The 25,014-nt window shown below is 41.2% G+C and overlaps 1 protein-coding gene across 5 annotated transcripts in view; it reads left to right on the forward strand.

Annotated features, from left to right (window-relative positions):
* The first annotated feature begins 13,389 nt into the window (after positions 1 to 13,389).
* Positions 13,390 to 25,014, forward strand: part of AHCYL2 (adenosylhomocysteinase like 2) — a 150,830-nt gene continuing 139,205 nt past the window's right edge. For all 5 annotated transcript variants that reach the window (XM_027840183.1, XM_027840184.1, XM_027840190.1 and 2 more), the window contains exon 1: positions 13,390 to 13,809. In XM_027840183.1, coding sequence (XP_027695984.1) covers positions 13,396 to 13,809 — 414 coding nt within the window. In that variant the 5' untranslated portion in view covers positions 13,390 to 13,395. The remainder of the gene's footprint in view (positions 13,810 to 25,014) is intronic.

Raw genomic sequence — 25,014 nt, forward strand, 5'->3', positions numbered from 1 at the left:
TGTCATTTAGATTTCCACAAAGATAAATTTTCCCATAGCTGTTTGATTGCCTCAAAAACATACGCTTGGTCACAAGATTGCCGTAGCAAAAGAATGGAAGGCTCAGTGCTTCTCATTCACATTTTTCTGAGAACGGTGCCTGGCACATGGTACATAAATCTTTCTTGATTATAAAAATCACCTAGAAGTATACCTATGGTTTATAAGTAGTGCCAACTACTAGTAGGAATAAGTCTATATACAAGGTTCATGCCTTACTATGCCATTCTTGTCTGGGAGACTATCGGAGAACCTGGACTGAGTGACTTCTCAGCTGCCAGTCCTCAGATGTCTGGTTGATGGCACTCAGATCCCACTGAGAAAACACCCAGGGCAGAGATTGTTAACCCTTTTTTGCTTCAGGGTCCCCCTTGGCAGTCTGGTGAAGCCTATGGACCTCTCTTCAGAATAATATTTTTAAATTCATAAAGCAAACACAGTCTGAGGCTGGTATATCACTTGAGTTGGAAAGCTCTAAGCTTCAGTAGGGCTAAAGCCAGTCAGGGGTCCACATTAAGCCCGGCACCAATATGATGAGTGCCTGGTATCAAGCACACTAGTCTGCCTAAGGATGTAACAGACACAGCAGAATCAAAGCTTCTGGGTCAATCAGTGTTGGCCAGTGAGTGGCTGATATGTGACCTGGGAACACCCAGTATAAAAAATGACCGCCAAATGACAAAAACCTAAAATACATAGGACTTAAAAAGAAGTCAGTTATATTAAATAGATACCAAAATATGTTTTTGAAAAATTTTACAGACCACAGGGACAAGAACCTCTGTGTTGAGATATCCAGGCTATCTATGGTTTTCTAAAAGAAAACAAAAATACAGGTGGTATTTGGGATGTTCACAAACCTAAGTTCTTGAAGCCTTAGGTTTATCCACAAACCTAGAGTAGTGGGATGCCTATGGGGGAAACTTGAAAGTATTGGTAAACTTGGAACAGGCTGTAGAGAATGAGGAATATTGGCAAGGTTGTGAAAAAGGTTTGCAAGAATACCACATGCTGTTACCACATCAGGGAAGGCAAGGAAGTAGGAAGGCAACCTCTTCTCCACTATGAGGTTGCCTGTAGGCAGCATATAAAAGCAGGAAAATGTGGACCTCTAGTGTTTCCAAATTGTGGCCCTTGACAGGAGGGAGAATTTTGGGAGAGCAGTGTGGCTGTGGAGAAGCTGTGTGCCTGATTATCTTTCCCTCTGTGGTGGGTATAGAGAAGTCTCATGCCTCAGTCTGTGCTTCAAGCTGTCGTCGATCTTAAGCATACTTTAGAATAAACTAAAGGGCTGGGCAATGATGACCATCACAAGATCAATGCTAGCTGCATCCTTGACAACATCCTTTACCTCCAGAATCAATGTGATACATTAGAAAAAGCATGAAATTTGGAGTCAGGAGAAATGGGCTCAAATCCTGTGTAATCTTGGGTAAATCATTTTACCTGCAGTTTCCTTGTCTATATAAGGAGAGGATTTAAATAAATGACCTTTGTAGGCTCTTTTAACTCTAAAGTCCCGTGACCCTATTCTTTCTTTCACTTTCTTTTCCTATGTCAGAGGGTTGGGGGACCCTGCTATAAGGGTTAGCAACCAGTGTCTATTTGCCCAGACCAGTGGTTTTTATGGGGAAAATAAACCCTGCAGCCATACTAATCTAGCCAGCTTTGTTCTGTCTTGTATCTGGGCATCCCTCCCAGCTTTCCTCATAATGATGTGGAGAGACCATTGAATGTCTTTGTGTCCCTGCCCTCTCAGTTTAGGATCTCATCTCCTACTTTACTGAGAAAATAGATGCCATCTCTCATTAGGTCCCCCTTCTCTTCTACTCATCATCTCAAATGCTCTCCTCATTATCCCCTCTTCTCTACTCTCTTGCTCCAGTCTTTGATGAAGAGGTGTCACTTTTCCTTACTAAGGTCATGTCTTCTATTTGAGTCCATAGTGCCATGCTTTCTCAGCTCCTCCAGAAGTGTGTCCCTTTGATCATTTCCTCTCTGCTGTCTTTCTTAGTTCCTTTCCTGAGGCCCATATGAATGTGCAGGCTGCCCTCCATCCTTAAAAAAACCTTCATTTGCCCCCTTAAGCTATGGTCCTTTATCTCTCTTCTCTCTCATTACCAAAATTCTCGAAAAAGTACGTCTTAACTTCCATTTCTTCATCTCCTACTCGTTTCACAAACTCTTGCAATCCTCCTTCCAACTTTCACGCTTCATTGTACCTACTCTCTCCAAGGTTACCTACAATCAATTCACTGGTACATTCAGTGGCTCGCTCTTGCTCCTCACTGAACTTGACAGAAGACTTTTTATGACAGTAGACACTAGTCTTTCTTAAAAAATAAATTTTATTGGTAGATTTTGGTTTTTATATCAACAGAATTTTTCCCTGCCCTCCCACAGGGCCTTCCCATATAACAAACAATATTTTTTAGAAAAAGAAGAGGAAAAAAAATCACCAAAACTAATCAATACATTGAAAAAATCTGAAAATATATGTAGTGCACCATACCTGTGGACCTCCTTCCTCCACAAAGAAGTGGGCTGGAAGTGTCTTTTTATGGCCTTTCTGTGGGGCTATGCTTGCTTTTCTAAATTCACTTTTGATTATTTGAAGTTGTTATTTCTGTTTACATTGTTATAATCATTATGCATATGTTCTTGGCTCAACTTCCTTCACTCAGCATCAATTCATGCAAGCTTATGCTTCTGTGTATTCAGCATATTAATTGTTTCTTACCACATAGTAATAGTCCATTACATTCATATATCACAATCTGTTTGGGCAGCCAGGTTGGCAAAGTGGATAGAGTGCTGGGCCTGGAGTCAGAAAGACTCATCTTCCTGAGTTTAAATCTGGCCTGACACTCTTACTATTTGACCCTGGGCAAGTCACTTAACCCTATTTGCCTCAGTTTCCACATCTGTAAAATGAGCTGGAGAAGTAAATGGCAAATCACTCCTGTGTCCTTGCCAAGAAAACCCCAAACAGCCGTAGTGGATAGAGCCCCAGCCTTGGAGTCAGGAGGACCTGAGTTCAAATCTGGCCTCAGACACATAATATTCACTTGCTGTGGCAAGTCACTTAACCCCAATTGCCTCACCAAAAATATAATAATAAAAAAAAAACAACAACCCCTAATGGTGTCACAAAGAGTTGGACACAACTGAAAAATGACCAAATGACAAACCACAATTTGTTTAGTGTTCCCCAATCAATGGGCGTCAATTTGTGTCCAATTCTTTGCTACCACAAAAAGTGTTGATATAAACATTTTAGTGTACATAGGAGCTTTTTTCTTATTGGTAGACTTCTTGGGATGTAAGGATAATAGTAGAATCTCTAGGTCAAGGCATATGGACATTTTAGTCACTGTTCTTGGATGTAATTCCAAATTGCTTTCTAAAATGGCTGTACTGATTCACAACTCTACCCACAATGTACTAATACACCTATCTTTCTACAATTACACCAACATTTACAATTCTCGTCTTTTATCTTTGCCAATTTGTTGGGTATGAGGTGAAACTTCAGAATTGTTTTTATTTGTATTTCTTTTATTATTGACAGTAGATTTTTTTTTTAAATTAAACTCAACTCCTCCCCAACCCACCTGCTGTAGGCTCTCTTCTCCTTGGATTCAGTGACACTATTCTTTCTTGGCTTCTCCTCCTACCTTCCTGACCTCTTCTCAGTCTCCTGGCTCTGACCAGAGCCTTTTTGTCTTTTCTTTCTATATTCGCTCTTTTGGTGATTTTATCACCTTCCATGGTTCAATTATCAGGTCTATTTAGATGACTACAAAATCTATGTATTGAGGATTAATCTCCCCCCTCATTACTGTCTATTGAACATCTACAACTGGATTTCCAACAGGCATCTCAAATTCAACATTTCCAAAAGACAACTGAGTTCATTTTCACCCAAACCTATCCTTATTCTCTTTTTCTGTTGAAGTCACTACCATCTTGTAGTCACTGAAGTTCACAATGGAGGAATCATCCATGACTCCACCCTTTCCCCCACAGTCCCTCCTCCACTCCCATATCCAATCAGTTGTGGATAGAGTGCTGAATTTGGAGTCAGGAAAACCTAAGTTCAAATTCTGATCCTTATTAGCTTTGCAACCACAGGCAAGTCATTTAACCTCTCTGTGCCTCAGTTTTCTCATCTGTAAAATGGGGATTATAATACCCATAGTACTTACATCATAGGGTTGATGTGAGGCTCATGCTACAATGTATATAAAAAGTTATTCAGACTTTAAAGTGTTATACAAATATCAGTTGTTGTTGATTCTTTCTCAGCATCTCTTGAATCCGTTCCCTTCTCTTCACTTCCATCTTTATTTAGGCCCTTACCACCTCTTATTGCAATAGCCTTCTAATTGCTCTGCCTGCTGCCAATCTCTCTCCTTTCCAATCCATCCTCCACACTGCTGCCAAATTGATATTCCTAACACATAGATCTGACCAGATCATTTCCTTACTGAACAATCTTCAGACGATCCCTACTATCTCTAGGACAAAATATACAATCCTAAGCATGGCATTTAAAGCCTTCCACAATATGGCTCCCACCTGCCTCTCCGGTCTTATTACATGTTATTGCCTTTCACACTCTCTGTCAGTCAAATTGTCTTACTTGCTCTTCTTTGTACATAACATTCTATCTCTTGCCTCAGTGCCTTTGGCCCCAAGGTCTGAAACGCACTCTTTCTGCATCTCTGGCTTTTGAATCCCTAGCTTCCTTGAAGACACAGCTCAGGGGTCAACTACATGGTACATGGGGCTTTTCCTGATCCTTCCAACTGTTAGTCCTCCTTCCCTCTTGAAATTGCTTTGCATTCATTTGGTTTTTTTTGTTTGTTTGTTTGTTTTGTTTTGTTTTTGGCTAGGCAATGGGGTTAAGTGACATACCCAGGGTCACTCAGCTAGTAAGTGTTATGTATCTGAAGCCAGATGTGAACTCAGGTCCTCCTGAATCCAGGGCTGGTGCTCTATCCACTGCCCCACCTAGCTGCCCCTTTGCATTCATTCGTGAGTATTTATGTCAAATTGAGGTAGTAGATGGAGTAAGCTCCTTGAGGGCAGGGACTTTTTTGTTTTTGTCTTTACATCTCCTAGTACCTAGCCAGTGCCTTGCCTCAAATAAAATAATGTATGTCAAATTTTAAAGCACTATGTAGATGTCAGTTTTTATTATGATAAGACATTCAATGGAGATTTGTAGAACTGACCTGAATTTAAGGCCAGAAGAGCAGGATGTGAGTCCCAGCTCTTTCACTTACTAACCCTATTGATGTGGTTTAGGGATGCTGTGACCCCGAGTTCACGACACACAGGTCCTGCCCGAAAGAATTCGACCCAAGCTTTCTTTCAGCCAAAGACAAGGTTTATTAAAGATCTGCCATATTAGCCAGACTCTTAAGGAATCTGAGCATCTATGAGCTATTGGCTAGATTATAAAAATCTGAGCATCTTAATGGGGACAGGATGGACCTTACATGCAGAAAGACTATGGGAGGGATCTAGGAGTGGCCAAGTAGTCTATAAGGTAATAGAACTCCAAGGACCTGGACCATGTGGCCAAGGGAGAATAGAACCTAGATAGGATTAAGGGTGGGAAGTGGCCTGGGGCCATAGGGAGGTAAGACAATGGAGGGCTAGGCTAGATCTAGGGTAACAAAGAATTGGGAGATTGGGTAGTAGCCACAATGAAAGGCCAATTGATGGAATTATGGCCTCAAGGGAATGCCAGAGATCTCCTTGATCAAGTGGGAAAATTCAAGGAGAATGCCTTAGACAAATGGGACCCAAATTCTTTTGGGGGTAAAGGGCAAAGGTCTGGGCTTGGGCCTATACCCCATCACTATGAGGTTGGGCAAGTCACTTAACTTTTCTGGTCCTCTTTTTTTCTCACCCATAAAATGAAGAACTCAGATTAGATGACCTTCAAAGTCCCTTCCAAATCTGAATCCTTTGGACACTGCTTTGTAAATATTGGAATTTGCAATTGTGTAATTGTGAGACAGTGGTCATTATCGTTATTGTCCTCGGCCCACCTTTCCAAATCTTGTCATTCCTTCTTTTTATTAGCCTCACTCTGAGAGCAGGGAGATAGAGGAAAAACTGGAGAATCCTTGCTTTTAAAAGGCCATACTGCGGCCACCAGAGGGTGCAGCGGACCTACCTTTTTTTTTTCCTTTGTCTGAATGCTTTTATTTTATTTTTCTTAATTACGTGTAAAAACAATTTTTAACATTCATTTTTTTTAAGTTTTGAGTTAAAAAAAAACTTTAAAGCTTTGAGTTCCAAATTTCCTCCCTCCCTCCCTCCCTCCCTTCCCCTCTCCTTAAGAAGGCATGCACTTTGATTTACACACATATAACCTATATCAGATGGGAGTGGAGGGGGAAGGGAGGGAGGGACAGAATTTAGAACTCAAAACTAAAAACTGTTTTTACACGTAATTGGGGAAAAATAAAATGTTAAAAAAAAAAGAAGGTATGCACTTCGACATAGATTATATATATGCAGTTATGTAAAATATATTTCCATATTAGCCATATTGCAAAAGAGAACACTGACCAAAAATAAATAAATAAATAAATAAAAGCGTAAGAGATATAAAGTAAGTTTAAAAAAAAGTATGCTTTAATCTTTATTCAGACACCATCAATTCTTTCTGTGGAGGTAAATAGTATTTTTCATCATAAGTCCTTTGGAATTATTTTGTACCATTGTAATTGCTGAGAATGGGGCAACTAGATATTAAAGTGTGTAGAGCACTGGGCTGGAAATCAGGAAGACTCACTCATGTTCTTGAGTTCAAATTTGGCCTCAGACACTTACTAGCTGTGTGATTCTGGGCAAGTCACTTAACCCAGTTTGCCTCAGTTCTTCATCTGTAAAATGAGCTGGAGAAGTAAATGGTAAACCATTCCACTATCCTTGCCAAGAGTTAGACATGACTGAAATGACCCAACAACAAATTGCTGAGAATACCTGTCATTGAGAATTGTACATTATTGTACACAATTGTATCATCATTGTACAATATTGCTGTTACTTTGTACAATGAATTTCTGGCTCTGCTTGGTTGATTTTTGCATCAGTTCATGGAAGTCTTTTCACATTTTTCTGAAACTATCCTGCTCATCATTTCTTATAGAACAATAGTATTCCATCACAATCATATACCACAACTTATTCAGCCATTCCACAATTAATGGGCATCCTCTCAATTGCCAATTCTTTGCCACCACAAAAAGAGCTGCTATAAATACTTTTGGACAAATAGGTTCTTCTACCTTTTCTCTGATCTCCTTGGGATACAGATGTTGGTCAAAGTGTGTTGGGTGGTCAAAGGGTATGCACAGTTTTGGGCACAGTTCTGATTTGTTCTCCAAAATGGTTAGATCAATTCACAACTCCACCAAGTGTCCCAATTTTTCCACATCCCCTCCAACATTTGTCGTTTTTTCTTTTCTGTCACATTAGTCATGTGATAGGTGTGAAGTGGTACCTCAGAGTTGTTTTAATTTGCATTTCTCTAATTAATGGTGACTTAGAGCACCGTGGATCTATTGATCAGGGAAAAGACCTTTGAAAGTTCCATACTGTTCATGGGGGCTATCTGCACTCCCCAACAGACTATTTTGGTAGCAGCCACAGCTTAAGGCCATGTTTACTTACTTACAGCAGCACCTTCCTCTAAAACTGCCTTGAAAATGACATTATTGTTTATAAATCAGAGAAGATTAGATTGAGAACTCAGAAACCCAGCTCAATAGCTCCCTAACCAGCACTACAAACTGCCCTTGAAACCAAGGTCCCGGTACTTTGACCTCCTCTGACTGGGTCTGCTCTCATCTACAATGCTGAATCCCCTTCCCTCTGACTCTATCTTGTGGTCTTGAATTAGAATGGCATCCCTGATCTACATCTATTTTTTAAAATTGCAGTGACTTTTCACCTGTGAGAAAGCACTAAAATCAAGACAATTTGCTCTCCAACATGGGAGTAGGAGAAGAGAGAAAAGGGAAATTGCAGTTAGGGACATTATTCTGGGACATGAAGTTATTAGACTCAGAGCCATCTTGAATGGGGAATGGGGCCTATTTCTTCAGATCTTTCTTCTTGGTATTTCTTCAGGAATGTCTAACTCTATAACCAAAACTTTGTTGTTCAGTCTTTGTGACCCCATTTGGGGTTCTATCCACTCTATCACCTAACTGTCCCCAAAATCTTTAGGCTCTATGAAATTGAGTTATTTCAACACCATCTAAATATTTACTGAGCATGCGTTGTGTATATGGAGCATAGGCATTGAGTGGGGTATAGTAAAGAGAAAATAGAAGATGAGAGTTTCCTATATTGCAATCCAGTAAAGGAGATAGAACATAGAGGTCAAATAATTTAGCTTTTAGAATAGTGTATGACACATGGTTAGGCTCTTAATAAATGCTTGTTAAATTGCACTGAATAATTCAGGGGCGTCCAAACCTCCATTACCATAGTCTGTTGTATACTTTCAAGTGAGCTGGAAAGGAATCTGGTCATGATCTGTCCTTTTCAATGTCAGCTGGATCTCCAGGAACAAAGTGCTTTCTCATTTGGAATGCCTGAAAATCTCTAGCAGCGCTATGACTCAGAGGTCACCTAATTCAACTGTCCACTCAAAGTAGGAATCCCTCTACATCATCCCCAATCACTGCCCATTTAACCTGTGTTTGAAGTTTAGTATCAGGGAATTGTAGTTGCTAGTGTAGTGTTGAGAGCTGGTTAAACTGAGGTGGGTAGAAAAGAGAGTTGAGAATGAAAGTGTTTAAGCTTTATGATCCCATACAATTTAGAGTTTGTATAGGGTTGGAATCTAGGTGATGTAGTCTTGGTGGTTGACTCTTACCAAGGAAGGTTCTCACATAAAGGGAAAATATAAGCTTTCTTCTCCCTCTGCTCATGCTCCTTCTGTTTACCATCATAGAAAGTACAAATAAATAATTTTCTCCTGGGAGTTAGAGAGATTTAATTCCAAGGTCAACTCTACAGGAAAGGGGTTCCCAAGGCTGACTTAATGTCACAATGCTTTTTTGTGTGTGTGTGTGAGTTGGAAGGAAGAGTAGAGAAGGAGAATGGAGGCTACTCCTTTGTTCTTTCTATAGACACCAAAAAATGCTCCCCTGTTGTAAGCTCAACTTCTATGTCTGGAGGTGGAGGAAGGACAACTTTATGGATGTGTTTTAGAGGCTTATCAGTATATACCACACACTTTCAGGCTCATTCTAATTGAATTCACAGGTTAAACACCAGTCTCTAGATACCCTGTGGGATCACATTCCTAAAACACAGGTCATGAGCCCTCACTGGTGTTTTTACCTTTAATAGTCAGAAGACACAATTAGTTCAAATCCAAGGCAATACTGTGGGTAGCTAGGTCCTCAGTGGATAGAGCACTGGGCCTGGAGTCAGGAAAACTCACCTTCCTGAGTTCCAATCTGGCCCCAGACACTTAATAGCTGTGTGACCCTGGGCAAGTCACTTAACCCTGTTTGCCTCAGTTTCCTCACCTGTAAAATGAGCTGGAGAAGGAAATGGCAAACCACTCCAGTATCTTTGCCAAGAAAACCCCAACTAGGGTCATGAAGAGTCAGACAGCACTGAGCAACATCAAATGAGATGGCATCATGAGAACATAGCTACAAAATATCCCCTTTCCCTCAACCTGTGGAACATTCTCTTACAACTATACCGACTGTCAGTGAACAAAGTGGACACGCGTAGCATGGACACATGGACATGCATGTGGCCAAGGCAACAAACTCTGCAGATGTACTTTTTCTTCTTATGAATTCCTCATGCTGCTTTTCCTGGGCACGGTATTTCTGCTTGGGTAGATCACTTGGTTAGGCTCTTTGTCCCTTTTCCTCTTTGCAGCTCAATTTCCAATGTCTGGGGCTGGCTCAGGGGTATCCAGGTAGCATAATAGATAGTCAGACCTGGAGTCAGGAAGAAGCATCTTCCAGGGTTCCAATCTGGCCTCAGAGACTAGCTATGTGACCCTGGGCAAGTCACTTAACCTATTTGCCTTAGTTTCTTCTTCCGCAAAATGAGCTAGAGAAGGAAATGGCAAACCACTCCAGTATCTTTGCTAAGAAAACCCCAAATGGGGTCACAAAGAGATGGACACAACTGAAAAACAACTGAACCATAACAAAGAGCTGGCTCTCTTCTTGACTTGTAGAGATCACAGCTACTCAGAGTTGCTTCCTGCCTCAACTACTAGGCGTACTCAATGCTGGGTAGTGTCATTGCAAGATATTATGGCTGATATGGGAGGGGGAGAGGAAGAGAAAGAAAGTCCCCCCTACCCTCACCTCAAGAGCAATTAATTCCCTCTTAAGAAGGGTTCTTATTCATAGTTCACACAGGTATGTCTTGCTTTTTAAAAGGATACCAAAAGCTTGGTTCCTTCATCCTTCAGCTAGCCAATGGTAAGCTCTCTAATTCCAACATGCTTTACTAAAATACTTTTTCATACAAACGTAGACATTTCTTTTTCCTTCTGTTTGAAACCCTAATATTTTGCTGCCTTGTTACCTTCCTCTTATATTCTGTAATTTTATAGACTGAGCTTGGGGGAATAATTCATGAGAGTTACTAGGTTAACACTCCTCCCAGCACCTGACCCCCACTATACCTGGGTCTTGAAGTTGGAGATGAAGTTAGACTACAGCAATTGTGATTTTTCTGAATGTGTAAGCATAGGAGGTGGAAAGTGGTGGTGGTGGTGGTGCAATGATTCTTCCCTGTGGTGTGGTTCAGAGACCACTGTCTCTACATTTCACCATGACCTTCTCCTGGCCTGTGGTGAGCAGGCCCATCCTTCTCCTTTGCCCAACTCCAGGTTGCTTGCTACCCACAAGGTCTCTTAGCTACAGCTTTCCACATCTATATCTTGAATTTCTCCCCAGGTTCCATGGGGGTAAGGAGGGGAGCTACCCCTTCTCCAAATATGCCTGCAACTTAAGTTGGATTGTCTCCTCCTCCCTTCCCTCCTCCTCCCTAGATTGTCCTCCACCTGCTACACCTCATACATATTGTTTTTGCCCCAGGCCAAAAAAAATTCCTAGTTACCATTTTGCTTGAAATGAAGGTCACAATATTTCCCTGGGAGAGCCAGAGGGAGCACATTGGGTTTGGAGTCTGATTGCAAAGTAATCAAAAGCAAGTACACTTTCTTTGCTTCGCTTCTTCTAACTGCTAAATGAAGAGAATGATTCCCTTCTTGCCTCTTAAAGATATTGAGAAGAACAAATGTGATGATTAAGGAACTCCTCTGAGGAAACAGTATGCAGTTGGGACAAATGGGAGTTATCAAACTGGAACAAGGCCTTGGGCTGCATAGCACAGAAAGGAGAAACTGTTGGCTATGTTCCTCAAATGTGAAGCAGGGGATTGGGGTGGGGGAGAACAGGAAGGCACAAGCCAAGCTCAGGTAAACCAATCTTTTTGGCATCTCAGGTAGGCAGCTGCTGCCTGTTTTGTCTGCTGCACACCAGGTGGTTACATAGAAGTTCCTCTGTGTACTTCCAGGAGGAAGGGGGAGATAAATCAGTTACAGAACTGCTAATCCTTCTCAACAGCTGGAAGATGGAGCTCAGGGGCTCATTCTCTGGAAGAGGAAGGAAATTCTCTCCGAATTTCAGGTGGTATGAAGGAAGAAAGCTGAAAGGAAGGAGGCCTAGCATCTGGGCTTTGTGGAAATGAAAGTGCTCAGTGGACTTTAAAGTAGCCATGCCTGTCATAGCTAATGAATTCAGGGAGGCAGAATTGGGGACTAAACCATTAGATGACTTTATCATAAGATCATAGGATTTAAACTGGAAGGCACCTTAAAGGTCATTTAACCTAACTTTCTTATTTTATATGTGAGAAAACTGGGACTGGTTAAGTGACTTGCCCGTGGCCACAAAGATTATGAGAGCGAAAGAGCTGGTATTGATGATAGTACAATTATCTACCAAGTAGGTGGGTAAAGTCCCGAGTTGCTAGGCTATTATTAGGCAGAGATTTAGGGCTGGCTATTATCTCCCTCAATCCTGTTGGAAATGTGCAAACTACTCCTCTTGGCCAACATGCAAATATCTTTCGGGGATGTACAGACAAAGGCCTGCTCTCTCTGAAAATGAGCTACTTCCCCTTTTCTGAGCTCCATTTTCCCTTTCTGTAGGCTAGGGGTAAGAATCATAGCGCTGAGCAAATGAGACATTTGAAAATAGGTTTTTCTCAGTAAGGTTTATATTCCTAAACATTTTGCTGTCTCAGGAGAGTGTTTTGTGTTAGGCAAGTGGTTCTCAAGCGGCAATCTATTTTGTCTGAGACAAAACCACTTAATTTTAGGGCAGGGGTTTAAGTACCCATTTTATGGAGGACAAAAGATTTTCAGGACCCCAGAGTTCACAACCAAACAGTCCAAGAGCCAAGAAAGGCAACGTTTTCACTGAGATAACATGGGATTTGGACCCAAAAATCTCAGGTCTGCCATTTACTCCCTGTGTGACCTTGAGAAATTCACCACTTCCCTGGACTTTAGCTTTCTCATCAATAAAAATGGAGTAGGGCTAGGTGACCTCTAAATTCCCCTCCAGCTCCTAATCCTATGAATAAAAGGCCAGTGTTCCAGCTCCCAGCTGAGGGCCCCAGCATATAATCCCGTGGCCTTTCCCTTAAATGTCGGCGCATGTGAACATAAACGTGCCACTTTGGAAATGCACAGTCAGGGCAGCAATCCATCCTCATCATCCCTCTCTCCCTCGCACGGGCTTTGTGGTTATCTTTCCCTTTAAATCGCATCTCCTCTGGATGCCCTCTCCTCTCCTAAACCGCGCATCCTAGCCAACCTCATTTTCTTTCCTCCTGCTAGCCCGCCCCTTAGGACCCCAAATTGATCCCCTCCCACAGAGAAAGATCCAAGTTCCGCGGGAGCGGCTGAAGAACTACAATTCTCGTGGGGCTTTGCGGGCCAGTCCGCTCTTTGCGCGCGCAGAGCACGTCGGGGGCTGAGGTCCCGCCGTCCCTTCTTTGGCGCGTGGAGCCCAGGGCAAGCGCACTACAGGTCCCGTGGCGCCGCGCGAGCGGGGAGCGGGGTTGGGGCTGGGAGCCGGCGTGAGGGTGGGGTGGGGTGGGAGGAGAGTGAAGGAGGAGGAGGCGGAGGAAGAGGTGGACCGGGAGTGGGATGGGGGGAGGGGAGGGGAGGAGAGGGGGGGCGGGGCCGAGCGGGAGCTGGAGTCTGAGGCGGCAGTGGTGGTGCTAGCGGCAGCGGCAGCAGCAGCGGGAGTAGCGGAGACGGCGATGTCTGTGCAGGTCGTGTCAGCCGCCGCCGCCGCCAAGGTGCCTGAGGTGGAGCTGAAGGACCTAAGCCCTCCGGATCCCGAGCCGCAGCTCGGGATGAGCGCGGCGGCCGTGGCCGCCATGGCCCCTCCGGCGGGCGCCGCGGACCCCGAGACTCTGGTCCCGGCCCCGGCCCCTGCCCCGGTTCTGGCTCCGGCTCCAGCTCCGGCTCTGGCCCCGGCCGCGGAGCGACCCCCGGCCCCCGGCCCCGCCACTCTCAGCCCGGCCGCCGCCCCGCCCGCCGGGAAGGTGCCGCAGGCGTCGGCCATGAAGCGGAGTGACCCGCATCACCAGCACCAGCGGCATCGCGACGGCGGCGAGGCCCTGGTCAGCCCCGACGGCACCGTCACCGAGGCGCCTCGCACCGTCAAGAAGGTAGCGGGGCCCGGGCCACCGGCGCGGGTGGCGGGGGGCGCGGCGCGGGGCTCAGGGGAGGGGGACGGCCCGAGCCCGGGGGAGCACACACCCGGATTCCCCTCGGTGCCGGGAGCCCTGGCTCCCAGTGACAGGACCATGTGTTCTTGTAAGTGTCAGGGGAGGGAGGAGCGCGCGCCCTCCTCCTTCCTCCTCCTCCTCCGTCTCCTGCCCGAGGGGGCACTGGGACTGGAGAGCCCCCTCAGCTCGTGGTGGAGGATCTGCTCCCCCCCACCGCTGGTGTACGCACGCACACGCGCACACACACACACACTCACACTCACACTCACACTTACACTTACACTCTTCCGTTCCTCTGTCCTCCTCGCTTTCTCCTCCCCCTCTCCTTCCCCCTCCCCGTCTCTTTCTCTTTTTCCCACAGCCACCTCTCTCTCTTTTCCCTTCAACTCCCTTTCTATCTCCTTTCCCTTTTCCTTGCCTCTCTATTTTTTCTCCCCCTTCTCTACCTCTTCTTCCTCCCTCTCTCCTTCACTCTCTTCTCCCCCTTTCTCCTCCCCCTCTCTCCTTCCTCCTCTTTCTCTTCTTCCCCCTCTCTTTCTCTCCTCCCCCAGCCACCTTTCTCTTCTTTCTTTTTCCCTTATTCCCTTTTCTGTCTCCTTTCCCCTCTCCCTCTTTCCTTTCTCTTTTTCTTTCCCCCCTCCTCTCTCTTCTCTCTGTCTCCTCCTTTTCTTCTCCCCTCTTGTCCCAATTGAGTATCTTTCTTCCTACCTACTGGGGAGTGAAGACCCTGAGGATGAGATAAGGATTATTTACTCTAAATCAGGGGTTCTTAACCTTTTTGGTATCATGGACTCCTTTGGCAATGTGGTGAAGCCTATACACCCTTCTCAGATTAATATTTTTAAATGCACAAAATAAACACATAGAATTATCAAGGAAACCAATTATATTGAAATAGAAAAGCCTTTCCCTCCTAGTCCAAGTTCATGGATTTCCTGAAATCTCTCCATGGACCTCCAAGGGCTTACTGGACCCCAAATTAAGAACTCTTGCCCTAGGGATTTCTTCAACAGTAGAGGTGGATAAACCTTTTTCCTGCTTAGAAAAAGAGGTCATTTTACCAGAAAGAGCCTTCCGTCTTTATGAATACCAACTACTGGGTTTACTCTTGTTATCTTTGCATCTCTAGTGGTTGTTCGGCTCTCTTTTGATGATGACTTCTCTTCCTTTCTGCTCACCATTTTCGGTGAGCAAGTCTGATATTCAATCTATTCTTTATCTCAAGACATTGCAGTACCTTTGCCTCTTCTCTTGTCCAGAAGGGATGGTAAGGAAGAGATTTCTTTTATTCTTACCTTTCTGGAGATTGATCTTCTACCCATGTCAGGTCTGTGTGATGAAAATTAAACCTTTCTTGAGTCCCTCTTCCCCCATGATCTGAGTGTGTGTAGTAGGAAAAAAAATGTCCACTAAGCCTCAGAGAAAGGGGTTAGTTTTGGGCTTTGCTGTCCTAAGTATCAATTTCTTTATTAAATGCCATTTATAAAAGTTGGCTGCCTCTTCTCTCTTTTCCCATCTTTTATGCTGAAATGCCAATCATTAGGGTAAGACAGAGATTTCATTTATGTGCTATAGATAGAGCTGCTAGATTTCCCTCTCTTCCTCTTCATGATCACTGACGAGTTATCCTGAATCTTTGGCAATGTGTGGAACATGATTCACTTTTTTCTTTTGCTTTGATGGGTGATACATTTAAATGCTATTTGTCTTAAAAATCTCATGGTGTTTTTGTTTTAAACAGAATTTGGAAGAATAGTAACTTATAACAAAGATAGCAACTTAGCTTCTTCATTGTGTCCTCTTGGTTAGGGGATGAAATTAGTGACTCATTGGGATCTTTTTTCTTTTATCTAATTCTTTTTACTTGGGAGAGTTCTTTTTTCATTCCCTCTATCAACAGTCTTCCATTTAAAATAAATTCTTTGAAGCTTTTGGACTTCTCTTTAAAAAATAATTTTATTGAAAATCTTATTTTGAAAACATTGTAGTCATTTCACAATGCTGCCCCCCCCATCTTCTCTTGTGACAAAGTACAATTAAGCAAAACTAATCATGTCTGACAGTGTATGTATGCCTCATTCTGTTCTTGTAGTCTTGCCACCTCCCAGTCAAGAGACACGAGGCGAGGCATGCCATTAGTCTTCTGAAGTCATTACTGGTCATTGCGTTGATCTAAGTTCTGAAATTTTTCATTGCTGTTTTCCTTTAAATTATTGTGATCATTGTTTAAATTGTTTTGGTTCAGTTTGCTTATTCTGTATTTTAAAGGAACCTTTTCAGATTATTTTAAACTATTTATTGATAAAGCACAGTTTCGCTATTCTGCTATTCTTTAGTCACTTGCCACCTACTTTATTAACAATTCTTTTGCTACTCCAAAAAAAGTTTTTCTATAAATATTTTTTTGCACATATGGGACTTTTTCCTCTGTGCTTCTTAGAGCTTTATTTCCTGGTGGCCCCGCATTGGGTTAGAATGGAATGGGGTCCAATATCTTCATGCTTATAGCATTTAAACAGGATATTTGAATTGTATTCTAAACAAGTTGATTTGTTGTGTCTGTGAACAATTTCCTCCTCTTGTGATTCCTTTTATTTATGTGTGAAATGGGAATGTGAAGATAAGTCACAATTGATATGAGCTCTTGGGAGGAAAATTATCAGATAAATTAAAAATGAGGATGTTATATAATTAAAATGTAGATTTGAGTTTTAATAATTTCTGTTTTGTGTGGTAAGTTATTTAACATATTTTATGCCTGCTGAACTGGCTTGAAATCACTAGGTGCTTTTCAGAAGCTTAAAAATGTGCTAGATCCTAGGTTTAAAAAAAGAAAAATTTCAATCTGGTAAAAGTAGACTCCATTTTAATAAATTCTAGAGCCTTCTGACTATTCCATTTTGACACTGAACATCAAATTGCCTTTGTCCCACTCTTCACATTATTCATATATAGGTACTGAGATCAGAATGTATTCCATAGCTTTCTAGACAATCCCAGATTGATTTTTTTTTTAATTGGGTAAAAGAGGCCATTTTTTGCCTCATTTCTTATCTTATCTGAATGGTCGTTGCCTCAGACAGACTGAGACCTGGGAAAGACCTTAGTTTAAAAAGGCCAAGGTCTCCCACTGTGTCTGGGGCCATCTCTAGTCATCCTGATCTGTCTTGTCCCTGGATCTAGGTGACTTAGGAGAAGAGAGTGAGGCTGGTGACTTTGCACAGCCCTGCCTTACTTAAATCTAGTTCACTTACAAGTCATGACATCACCTTTCCGATGTCATGGTCCTCTTCAAGAACGAAGAACAAACAACAGCAGAGAAGGAAGAACTCAGCCTTGCAAAATCTTTTTGCGCTGCTGATGGCACTGAAACTTTAAAGCTGGGAAGTTAAACATATTAAACTTGGTTATAAAGGGAATAATATGTCATAATGAAGGGTGTTTTTCAGTCTTCGTACATAATCTTGCCTTTTTACTTGTTGGTATATTGTTTAAATAAAAATAAACACTTAAAATTCCCCAAGGTTATGTGTTGAACTCACTAGAGAGTTAATGGTCTCATTTTGATTTGCTGAATTTCTCCATGATTCTCTTGCGGTCTGTCTAAATGATCATTTTGACCTTGACTCCCAGTTATACTTACTACAGTGTAGGGAGGATTGGAGACAAGGAAATATCTGCCTTAGACTATGTAGCCAGTGACTTAACTCATTTCATTTTGTTTTACAACTGTCACAGACTTATTTATTTTATATCACATTTACGTTGATGGTTTCCCTCAATTTTATTCAGTTCCCTGAATTTTATTATTTATGGCTTTGTATTTAGTTCCATTATGGTATCCAGCTATACATGGGGGAAAAAGCCCCACCTTTTCAGGCAGCAGCCTGAATTCCCAAGTGTAGGGAGTAATGAAAATAAACATATGATTTTTAGGTTAGTCATACCTTATCTTTGGTGCCTACCTCCATTTCATCAATTTATGGTGCACTGGGAACAGCCTTTGTTCTTACATAATGTTTTTCTCTCCAGTATACATAGTTCTTTTAGAGGTCTTCTACAAAACCAAGAATTTTTGGACGGAGAAATGATTTGTGAAATAGAAGGAAATTGCTTTCATATGAAAGGAGCAGCAGCAGTTGAAAGGATTTTCTTTCAGTATGGGAGAATGACGAGTATCAAAGTATTTGGAGAATGAGGCAAATTGACTTCATGAGAGAAGTTCCAAATTTGTTAGACTAAAATTCTCAAACTAAGCCCATGAATCTTACCTGATTTGTGTTTATGTAAATATTAGTGATGAACACATCTGACCATATGGTTTACTTTGTTACTTGATAGATGAATCAGGTGTTGTCACACTGATGTGAAAATATCTCACTAATGTTTAGCCTTGTCTTTGCGGTTGCCTGGAGAGAATGAACTGGGTTATGTTGTGGCAGTTTTGCCTTTAGCTCTCTGAGCTCCTGATTTGATTAATTGTCAGTGACTGAAACTTAAATGACTTAGATTTAGGCATGAGAATTTGAGAGATTGAAAAGACTCTGTACTAAGTTTTGCTTAGAATTGAGCAAGGCAAATGGCAATTTGACTTATACCCTCTTCCTCTCGATTTCCAGACACTACAACTGACTTCTGGCCTAGTTCCAGAAAATCCTTTAGAATCTTAAGTGGATCCCAAAAGATTTCTGGTGTAGGTCATTCCAAGTCCAGTGGACCTAAATTCTGATCCAATTCTGATACCTGTATTTGAGTTAAGCAGTCTCTGAACCGGACAAAGACCTTACAGTTCCTCACTTATTTCATCATCTTATAGACTAGACAGCTGAGACCTAGAAAGGTTAAGTGACTTGTTCAAGGTCACAAAACTTGGGAGTGTAAGCTTTGTTTATTCTAGGACTGCCTAAAGTTAATCTATTTGTAGGGACTGAATGGAAGCCCTTTGGAAAGGGTATGACCCAAGGCTAATATGGATAATCCCTTGCCAACTTTCTCTTGCCTTCCTAATCCAAGTTCACTGAGGTGCATTTTCAGATCTGTTCTCCTGAGCCGAAATTGAACTTGTCTCTAGGTTTTGGCATAAAGTGAAATGTAACTTACTTATTTGAGTCAGTTCTTTTTCTTGTTATTTGATAGGTGGAGAGTTTCAGAAAGATGACAGTCAGTCAACTAACATTTATTAAGTGCTTACTATGTGCCAGGCCTTCTCTCGATTAAACCAAAAAGAAAAAAAAAAAAAGAAAAAAAAGTCCCTGTTCTCAAGGAACTCACTAATGTGGGAGACAATATGCAAAAAATTATGTACAAGCAAGAAACATACAGAATAAATTGGGGATAGTCTCTTTTTGCTCTCTCTTATTTTTTTTCCTCAATTACACGCACCAAAAAATTTTAATATTTGTTTTTTAAAATTTTGAGTTCCACATTTTCCTTCCCTCCCCTTCCTCTTCCCTGAGGAGGCAAGCAGTTTAATATAGATTATACTTGTGCAGTCATGTAAAACCTATTTCCATATTAGCCATGTTGCAAAAGAGAACACAGACAAAGAAAAAAGAAAAACCAAGGAAAACAAAGTAAAAAAAAGTATAGTTTCAATTTGGATTGAGACTGACAATTCTTTCTCTGGAGGTAGATAGCATTTTTCATTATAAATCCTTTGAAATTGTCTTGGATCATTCTATTTCAGAGAATAATCAACTCATTCACAGTTGATCATTGTACAGTATTGCTGTTACTGTGTACAGTGTTCTTCTGGTTCTGCTCACTTCACTTTGCATTGGTTCATATAAGTCTTCTCAGGTTTTTCTGAAAGCATCCTGCTTGCCATTTCACATAGCACAATAGTATTCCATCATAATCGTATACCACAACTTGTTCAGTCATTCTCTGATTGATGGGTGTCCCTGGATTTCTACTGGGGATAGTCTTAAAGTGAAGACAGTAGATAGAGGAAGACTGGAAAAAGTTTCTTGAAGAAGGTGGGGCTTTCACTGAGATTTGAAGGAATACAGGGAACCTGGTAGGTAGAAATGAAAAGAGAGAGTATTCCAGGCATGAAGGACAACCAGTGAAAACACTTAGGGTTTGGAGATGGAGGGTCTTTTGTGAGAAATAGCATGGAGGAAAGTGTCAGTGGATCACAGAGTACCTGAGGGGGAATAAAGTGTAGGAAGACTAGAAAGGTAGGGTTGGGCAGGTTATGAAAATTTTTGAAAACCAAACAGACGATAAAAGATTTAATATTTGTAGGGTGCTTTGCCAACCTTTAAGAGCTATACAAATGCTAGTTATTGTTGTTGTTATTATTATCCCAGTACCCTCTCCCGATAGAGAGGTGAAGGGCTCAGAGAGCAGAATGAGTTAGACTTTTTTGAACATACCTAATGCAGAAGTTTGTTTTTCTTCACTACAAATGTTTGTAATGGGTTTTGTTTTTATTTGTTTCTGAATTGGGGGTGAGTGGTGAGAGGGAGAAAAGGCAGATTTTTGCTGATTGAAAAAAAATTAAATTGAAAGATTTTTTTTTTAAAAGCACAGAAGAAACCAGGAGGAAACATAGAAATACAGACATAAAGTTAGAGAACTAAACTTTGTGAATTTTGAAAGTTAAATTTTATTATATGTTATATGTTTAAAAGGAAAAGCAAGGGGCGGCTAGGTGGCTTAGTGGACAGAGCACCGGTCCTGGATTCAGGAGGACCTGAGGTCAAATCCCACCTCAGACACCTAACACTTACTAGCTGTGTGACCCTGGGCAAGTCACTTAACCCCATTGCCTAGCCAAAAATAAAAAGGAAAAGTAAACTGTACTTAACTGAGATTTGCATTTTCATGTATAATCCTCTTTTTCTGTCTTGATTTGTATATGGAAATGCTTGTTTTATTTGGTCATTAAGTTCAGAATAAAAAAATAAGTTTTATGAACAATTGACATTAATTGACATTAAGCAATTGACATTAAGAGATACTTAATTCTTATACTGTTTCTATTTTCTCTGCAAAGAGGAAAGACTTTTCTACTTGAAATGAAAGAACAAAAGTGGCAAACAGGGAGCTGATAAAAGTGAGTAAGAGAGGGCTTACCCCTTGTTGAAATCAAATCACCTCGTTCAGATGAACTACATCCAAAGATCTCAAAACTTGAAACTACCAAATGTTACTGGCTCAATCTCATTGATATTTGAAAGATCATGAAAAGTGGTTGAGGTCCCATAGGATTGGAAGACAATTGTCCCATTTTTTCAAAAAAGGGAAGAGAGCAGAGTCTGTAAATTATAGGTCGATGAGCTTAACTTGGATTCCTGGAAAAATTCTACAGTGAATTAAAGAGATGGTTGGTGAATATCTAGAGAGCAAAGTGGTGATTACAAAGAGCCAGCATTGCTTCATGAACAGTTTATGCCAGACTAACTCAGTTCTTCTTTTTACAGGATTAATGCACCAGTAGATAAAGGGAATGTTGTAAATGTAATTTCCCTAGATTTTAGCTTTTTAAACATTTTTTTAAATTTAATAAAGAGCCTCAACAGTTCCAGTGGAGAAGATGGAGATGTATGGATTAGCCAGTTATACAATCCAGACAGATTATGAACTGGTTAGATTGAAAGATTCAAAGAGTAGTTGTTAATGATTCAGTGCACATTGGTAGGAGGTCTTCAGTGGCGTATCATAGGATCTGTGTGTGGCCCTATTCTATTCATATTTTTAATCAATGACTTAGGTAAAAATATAGACCATACATGATATGCTTGTCAAATTTGCTGATGACACAAAACAGGAAAGGAAATCTGACATTGGATGACAGATCTAGAAAGATCTTTACAGGCAGGAGGGTTGGCTGAATCTAATAAAATGAAGTTCTCTAAGGATAGATGTAAAGTCTTGCATATAATTCCAAAAAGTCATCTCCACAGGTATAAAGATGGGGAGTCATGGATAGATAGCAGTTATTCTGAAAAAAAAAAGATTTCAGGGTTTTTGTGGATTATAAATTCAGTATGAGTTAGCAGCACAATAGGGCACTTGGGCTACATTAATAGAGGCATAATTTCAAGGAATAGGGAGGTGAGAAACTCACTGTGCTTGTCACTCATTACTCATCATATAAAGTTCAGTTCTGGACAACATGGTTTAAGAAGTACATTGATATACAAGAGAACAATCTGAGGGGTCTTTCATGTGGAAGAAAGATTAGATTTGTGCTGCTTAGCTCCAGAAGACAGAACCAGAAGCAATAGGTAGAAGTTGTAAAGAGAAAAATTTAGCCTTAATGTTAGGAAAAATATAATAACAGTTAAATTGTCCAAAAGTAGAATGGTCTGCCTCAAAAGATTTCGTATTCTCTCTCCTTGGAGGCATTCGTGTAGAGGCTGTATAACTACTTATTGGGTATGTTATAGTGGGTATTCTTTTGTGTATAGATTAGTCTAGACAAGGTGGCTATTGAGATGCCTTCCAACTCTCAGATTCTTTGATTTTGTGATTCTAAGTACATCATAGCTGTCCAGCTGAATAATGTGAGGAGAGCTGACTGACAGATTTGTGAGTCAGTATATAAACTCCACTAAGCTAAATGTTTTAGTTGGTAAGAGGTACTTACTGAGGACACAGCTAAGACCACTCCAAATAGTTAAATTCAGTTCTGAATGGCAAGTAAGTTTCAGCAGTTTTCTTTTTGTACCATAGCTTCTTATCAGCTTTACTAGGATGGTCTGGGGACCATAGTGGTTTGAGCAGTATATTCCTTCTTAGAAGCAAAAATACATATTAAGAACTCAGACACCTCTTAACCAGTTATGAGATACATGCAATGTCTCTTTCCTTTTTAGGACAAATATTTGGAGGAGTTTTACTTTTTTGGTGAGGCAATCAGGGTTAAGTGACTTGCCTAGGGTCACACAGCTAGTAAGTGTCAAATATCTGAGGTCACATTTGAACTCAGGTCCTCCTGACTCCAAGGCTGGAGCTCTATCCACTGTACCACCTAGCTGCCCCAGAGTTTTACTTTTAAAGCAATGTTTCTGTTGAAAGAATACCAACTTATCTGTTTGATATTCATCCATCTCCACAGACATGCTAACTGTTGATAAAGCTTTATTAGCTTTGTGGCTAATTATCACATCAGATTTCTACAAAGTCACATAGATACTAGCTAAACTCTGAAACATCTACAAGGAAAAGGGGGAAAAAATCTTTGCAAGCAATTTCTCTTATAAAGGTCTCATTTCTAAGATATATAGGAAACTGATTAAAATTTTATAAGAATAAGATCAGCTCCCATGAATTGAATTACCATCTTTATGCTGATGATTCTCAAATTTACCTATTCTGTCCCAAACTCTCTACTGACCTCCAGTCTCATATCTCCAACTGCCTTTCAGACATCTTGAACTGGATGTCCTATAGACATCTTCAATTCAATATGTTCACAACAGAACTCATTATTTTCCTCCCTAAATGCTTCCCACCCCCCACCCCTATTACTGTAGAGGGCAACACCATTTTCTTAGTCCCTCGTAACCTAGGAGTCATCATTGTCTCTCACTACCAATTTCTAATCTGCTGCCAAGGCCTTTTGATTTTACCTTTGCAACATCTCTCAAATACACCCCCTTGTCTCCTCTGACATTGCCACTATTCTAGTGCAGGCCCTCATCATCTTAAGCCTGGATTATTGTAATAGCCTGCTAGTGGGTTTGCCTGCCTCAGGTCTCTCCCCACTCTAATCCATTCTCCATTCATCCACTAAAGTGATTTTCCTGAAGTGCAGATCTGATCATGTTACCCCCCTACTCTGTAAACTCTAGTGGCTCCCTGTTGCCTCCAGGATGACATACAAAATGCTCTGTGTGGCATTCAAAGTCCTTCATCACCTAGTTCTCTCCTATCTTTCTAGTCTTCTTTCATATTACTCTCTGATACATATTCTTCAAGCCAATGACACAGGCCTTCTTTCTGGTTCCACGAACAAGACACTCCATCTTTTCTGGACAGCATTTTTTTCTGACTGTCTCCCATCCCTGGAATGATCTCCCTCCTTATCTCTGCTTACTAACCTCCCTGGCTTCCCTTATTTTTATTTTTTGCAAGGCATTTGGGTTTAAATGACTTGCCCAGTGGCACACAACTAGTGATTATCATGTGTCTGAGGTCAAATTTGAACTTAGGTCCTCCTGACTCCAGGGCTGGTGTTCTATCCATTACGCCACCTAGCTGCCCTGGCTTCCTTTAAATCCCAACTAAGATTTCATCTCTTACCGAAGGCTTCCTCAGCACCTTCTAATTCTAATGCCTTTTCTCTGTTAGTTTCCTATTTATCCTGAATATAGCTTCTTTTGTATATGTTTCTTTGCATGTTGTCTCCCCTATTAGATTGTTAGCTCTTTGAGGTCAGATACAGTCTTTTGCCTCTTTTTTGTGTCCCTAGTGCTTAGCACAGTGCTTGGCTCATAGTAGGCTCTTAATAAATGTTTACTGATTAATTGATTTCCCAATTTATTAATAAATGGTCAAACGATATAAACAGACAGTCCTCAGGAGAAGAAATCCAAGCTATCAATAGCCTTGTGAAGTACTCTAAATCACAAATAATTAGAGAATTACAAATTAAAATAGCTCCAAGGTTCTACTTCACCTTCATCAGATTTACAAAAACTGGAGGGGCTGTGGGAAAACAGGTACGGTAATATGCTGTTCCTGGAGCTGTGAGTTGGTGCAGCCATTCTGGAAGGGAGTTTGGAACTGTGACTCAAAAGTTATTAAACTGTGCATACTTTTTGACCCAGTGTTACCATGATTTGGCCAATACTCCAAAGAGATAAAAGGAAGAGAAAAAGGATCCATATGTGCAAAAAATATTTATAGCAGCTTTTTATGTGGTAGAAAAGAATTGGAAACTGAGGGGGTGCCCATCAATGGGTGAATGGCTGAACAAGTTATGGTATATAAATGTGATAGAACATTATTATGCTGTTAAGAAATGAGTTGGGTAATGAACAACTTTAGCAAAGTAGCAGGATATAAAATAAACCCACGTAAATCATTGGCATTTCTATATATTACTAACAAAGCCCAACAGCAAGAGATAGAAAGATAAATCCCATTTAAAGTTATTGTAGACATTATAAAATATTTGGGAGTCTACCT

The sequence above is a fragment of the Vombatus ursinus genome, unplaced genomic scaffold, assembly GCF_900497805.2.
Source record: "Vombatus ursinus unplaced genomic scaffold, bare-nosed wombat genome assembly UNPS02014839.1, whole genome shotgun sequence".
Classification (NCBI taxonomy): Eukaryota; Metazoa; Chordata; class Mammalia; order Diprotodontia; family Vombatidae; genus Vombatus; species Vombatus ursinus.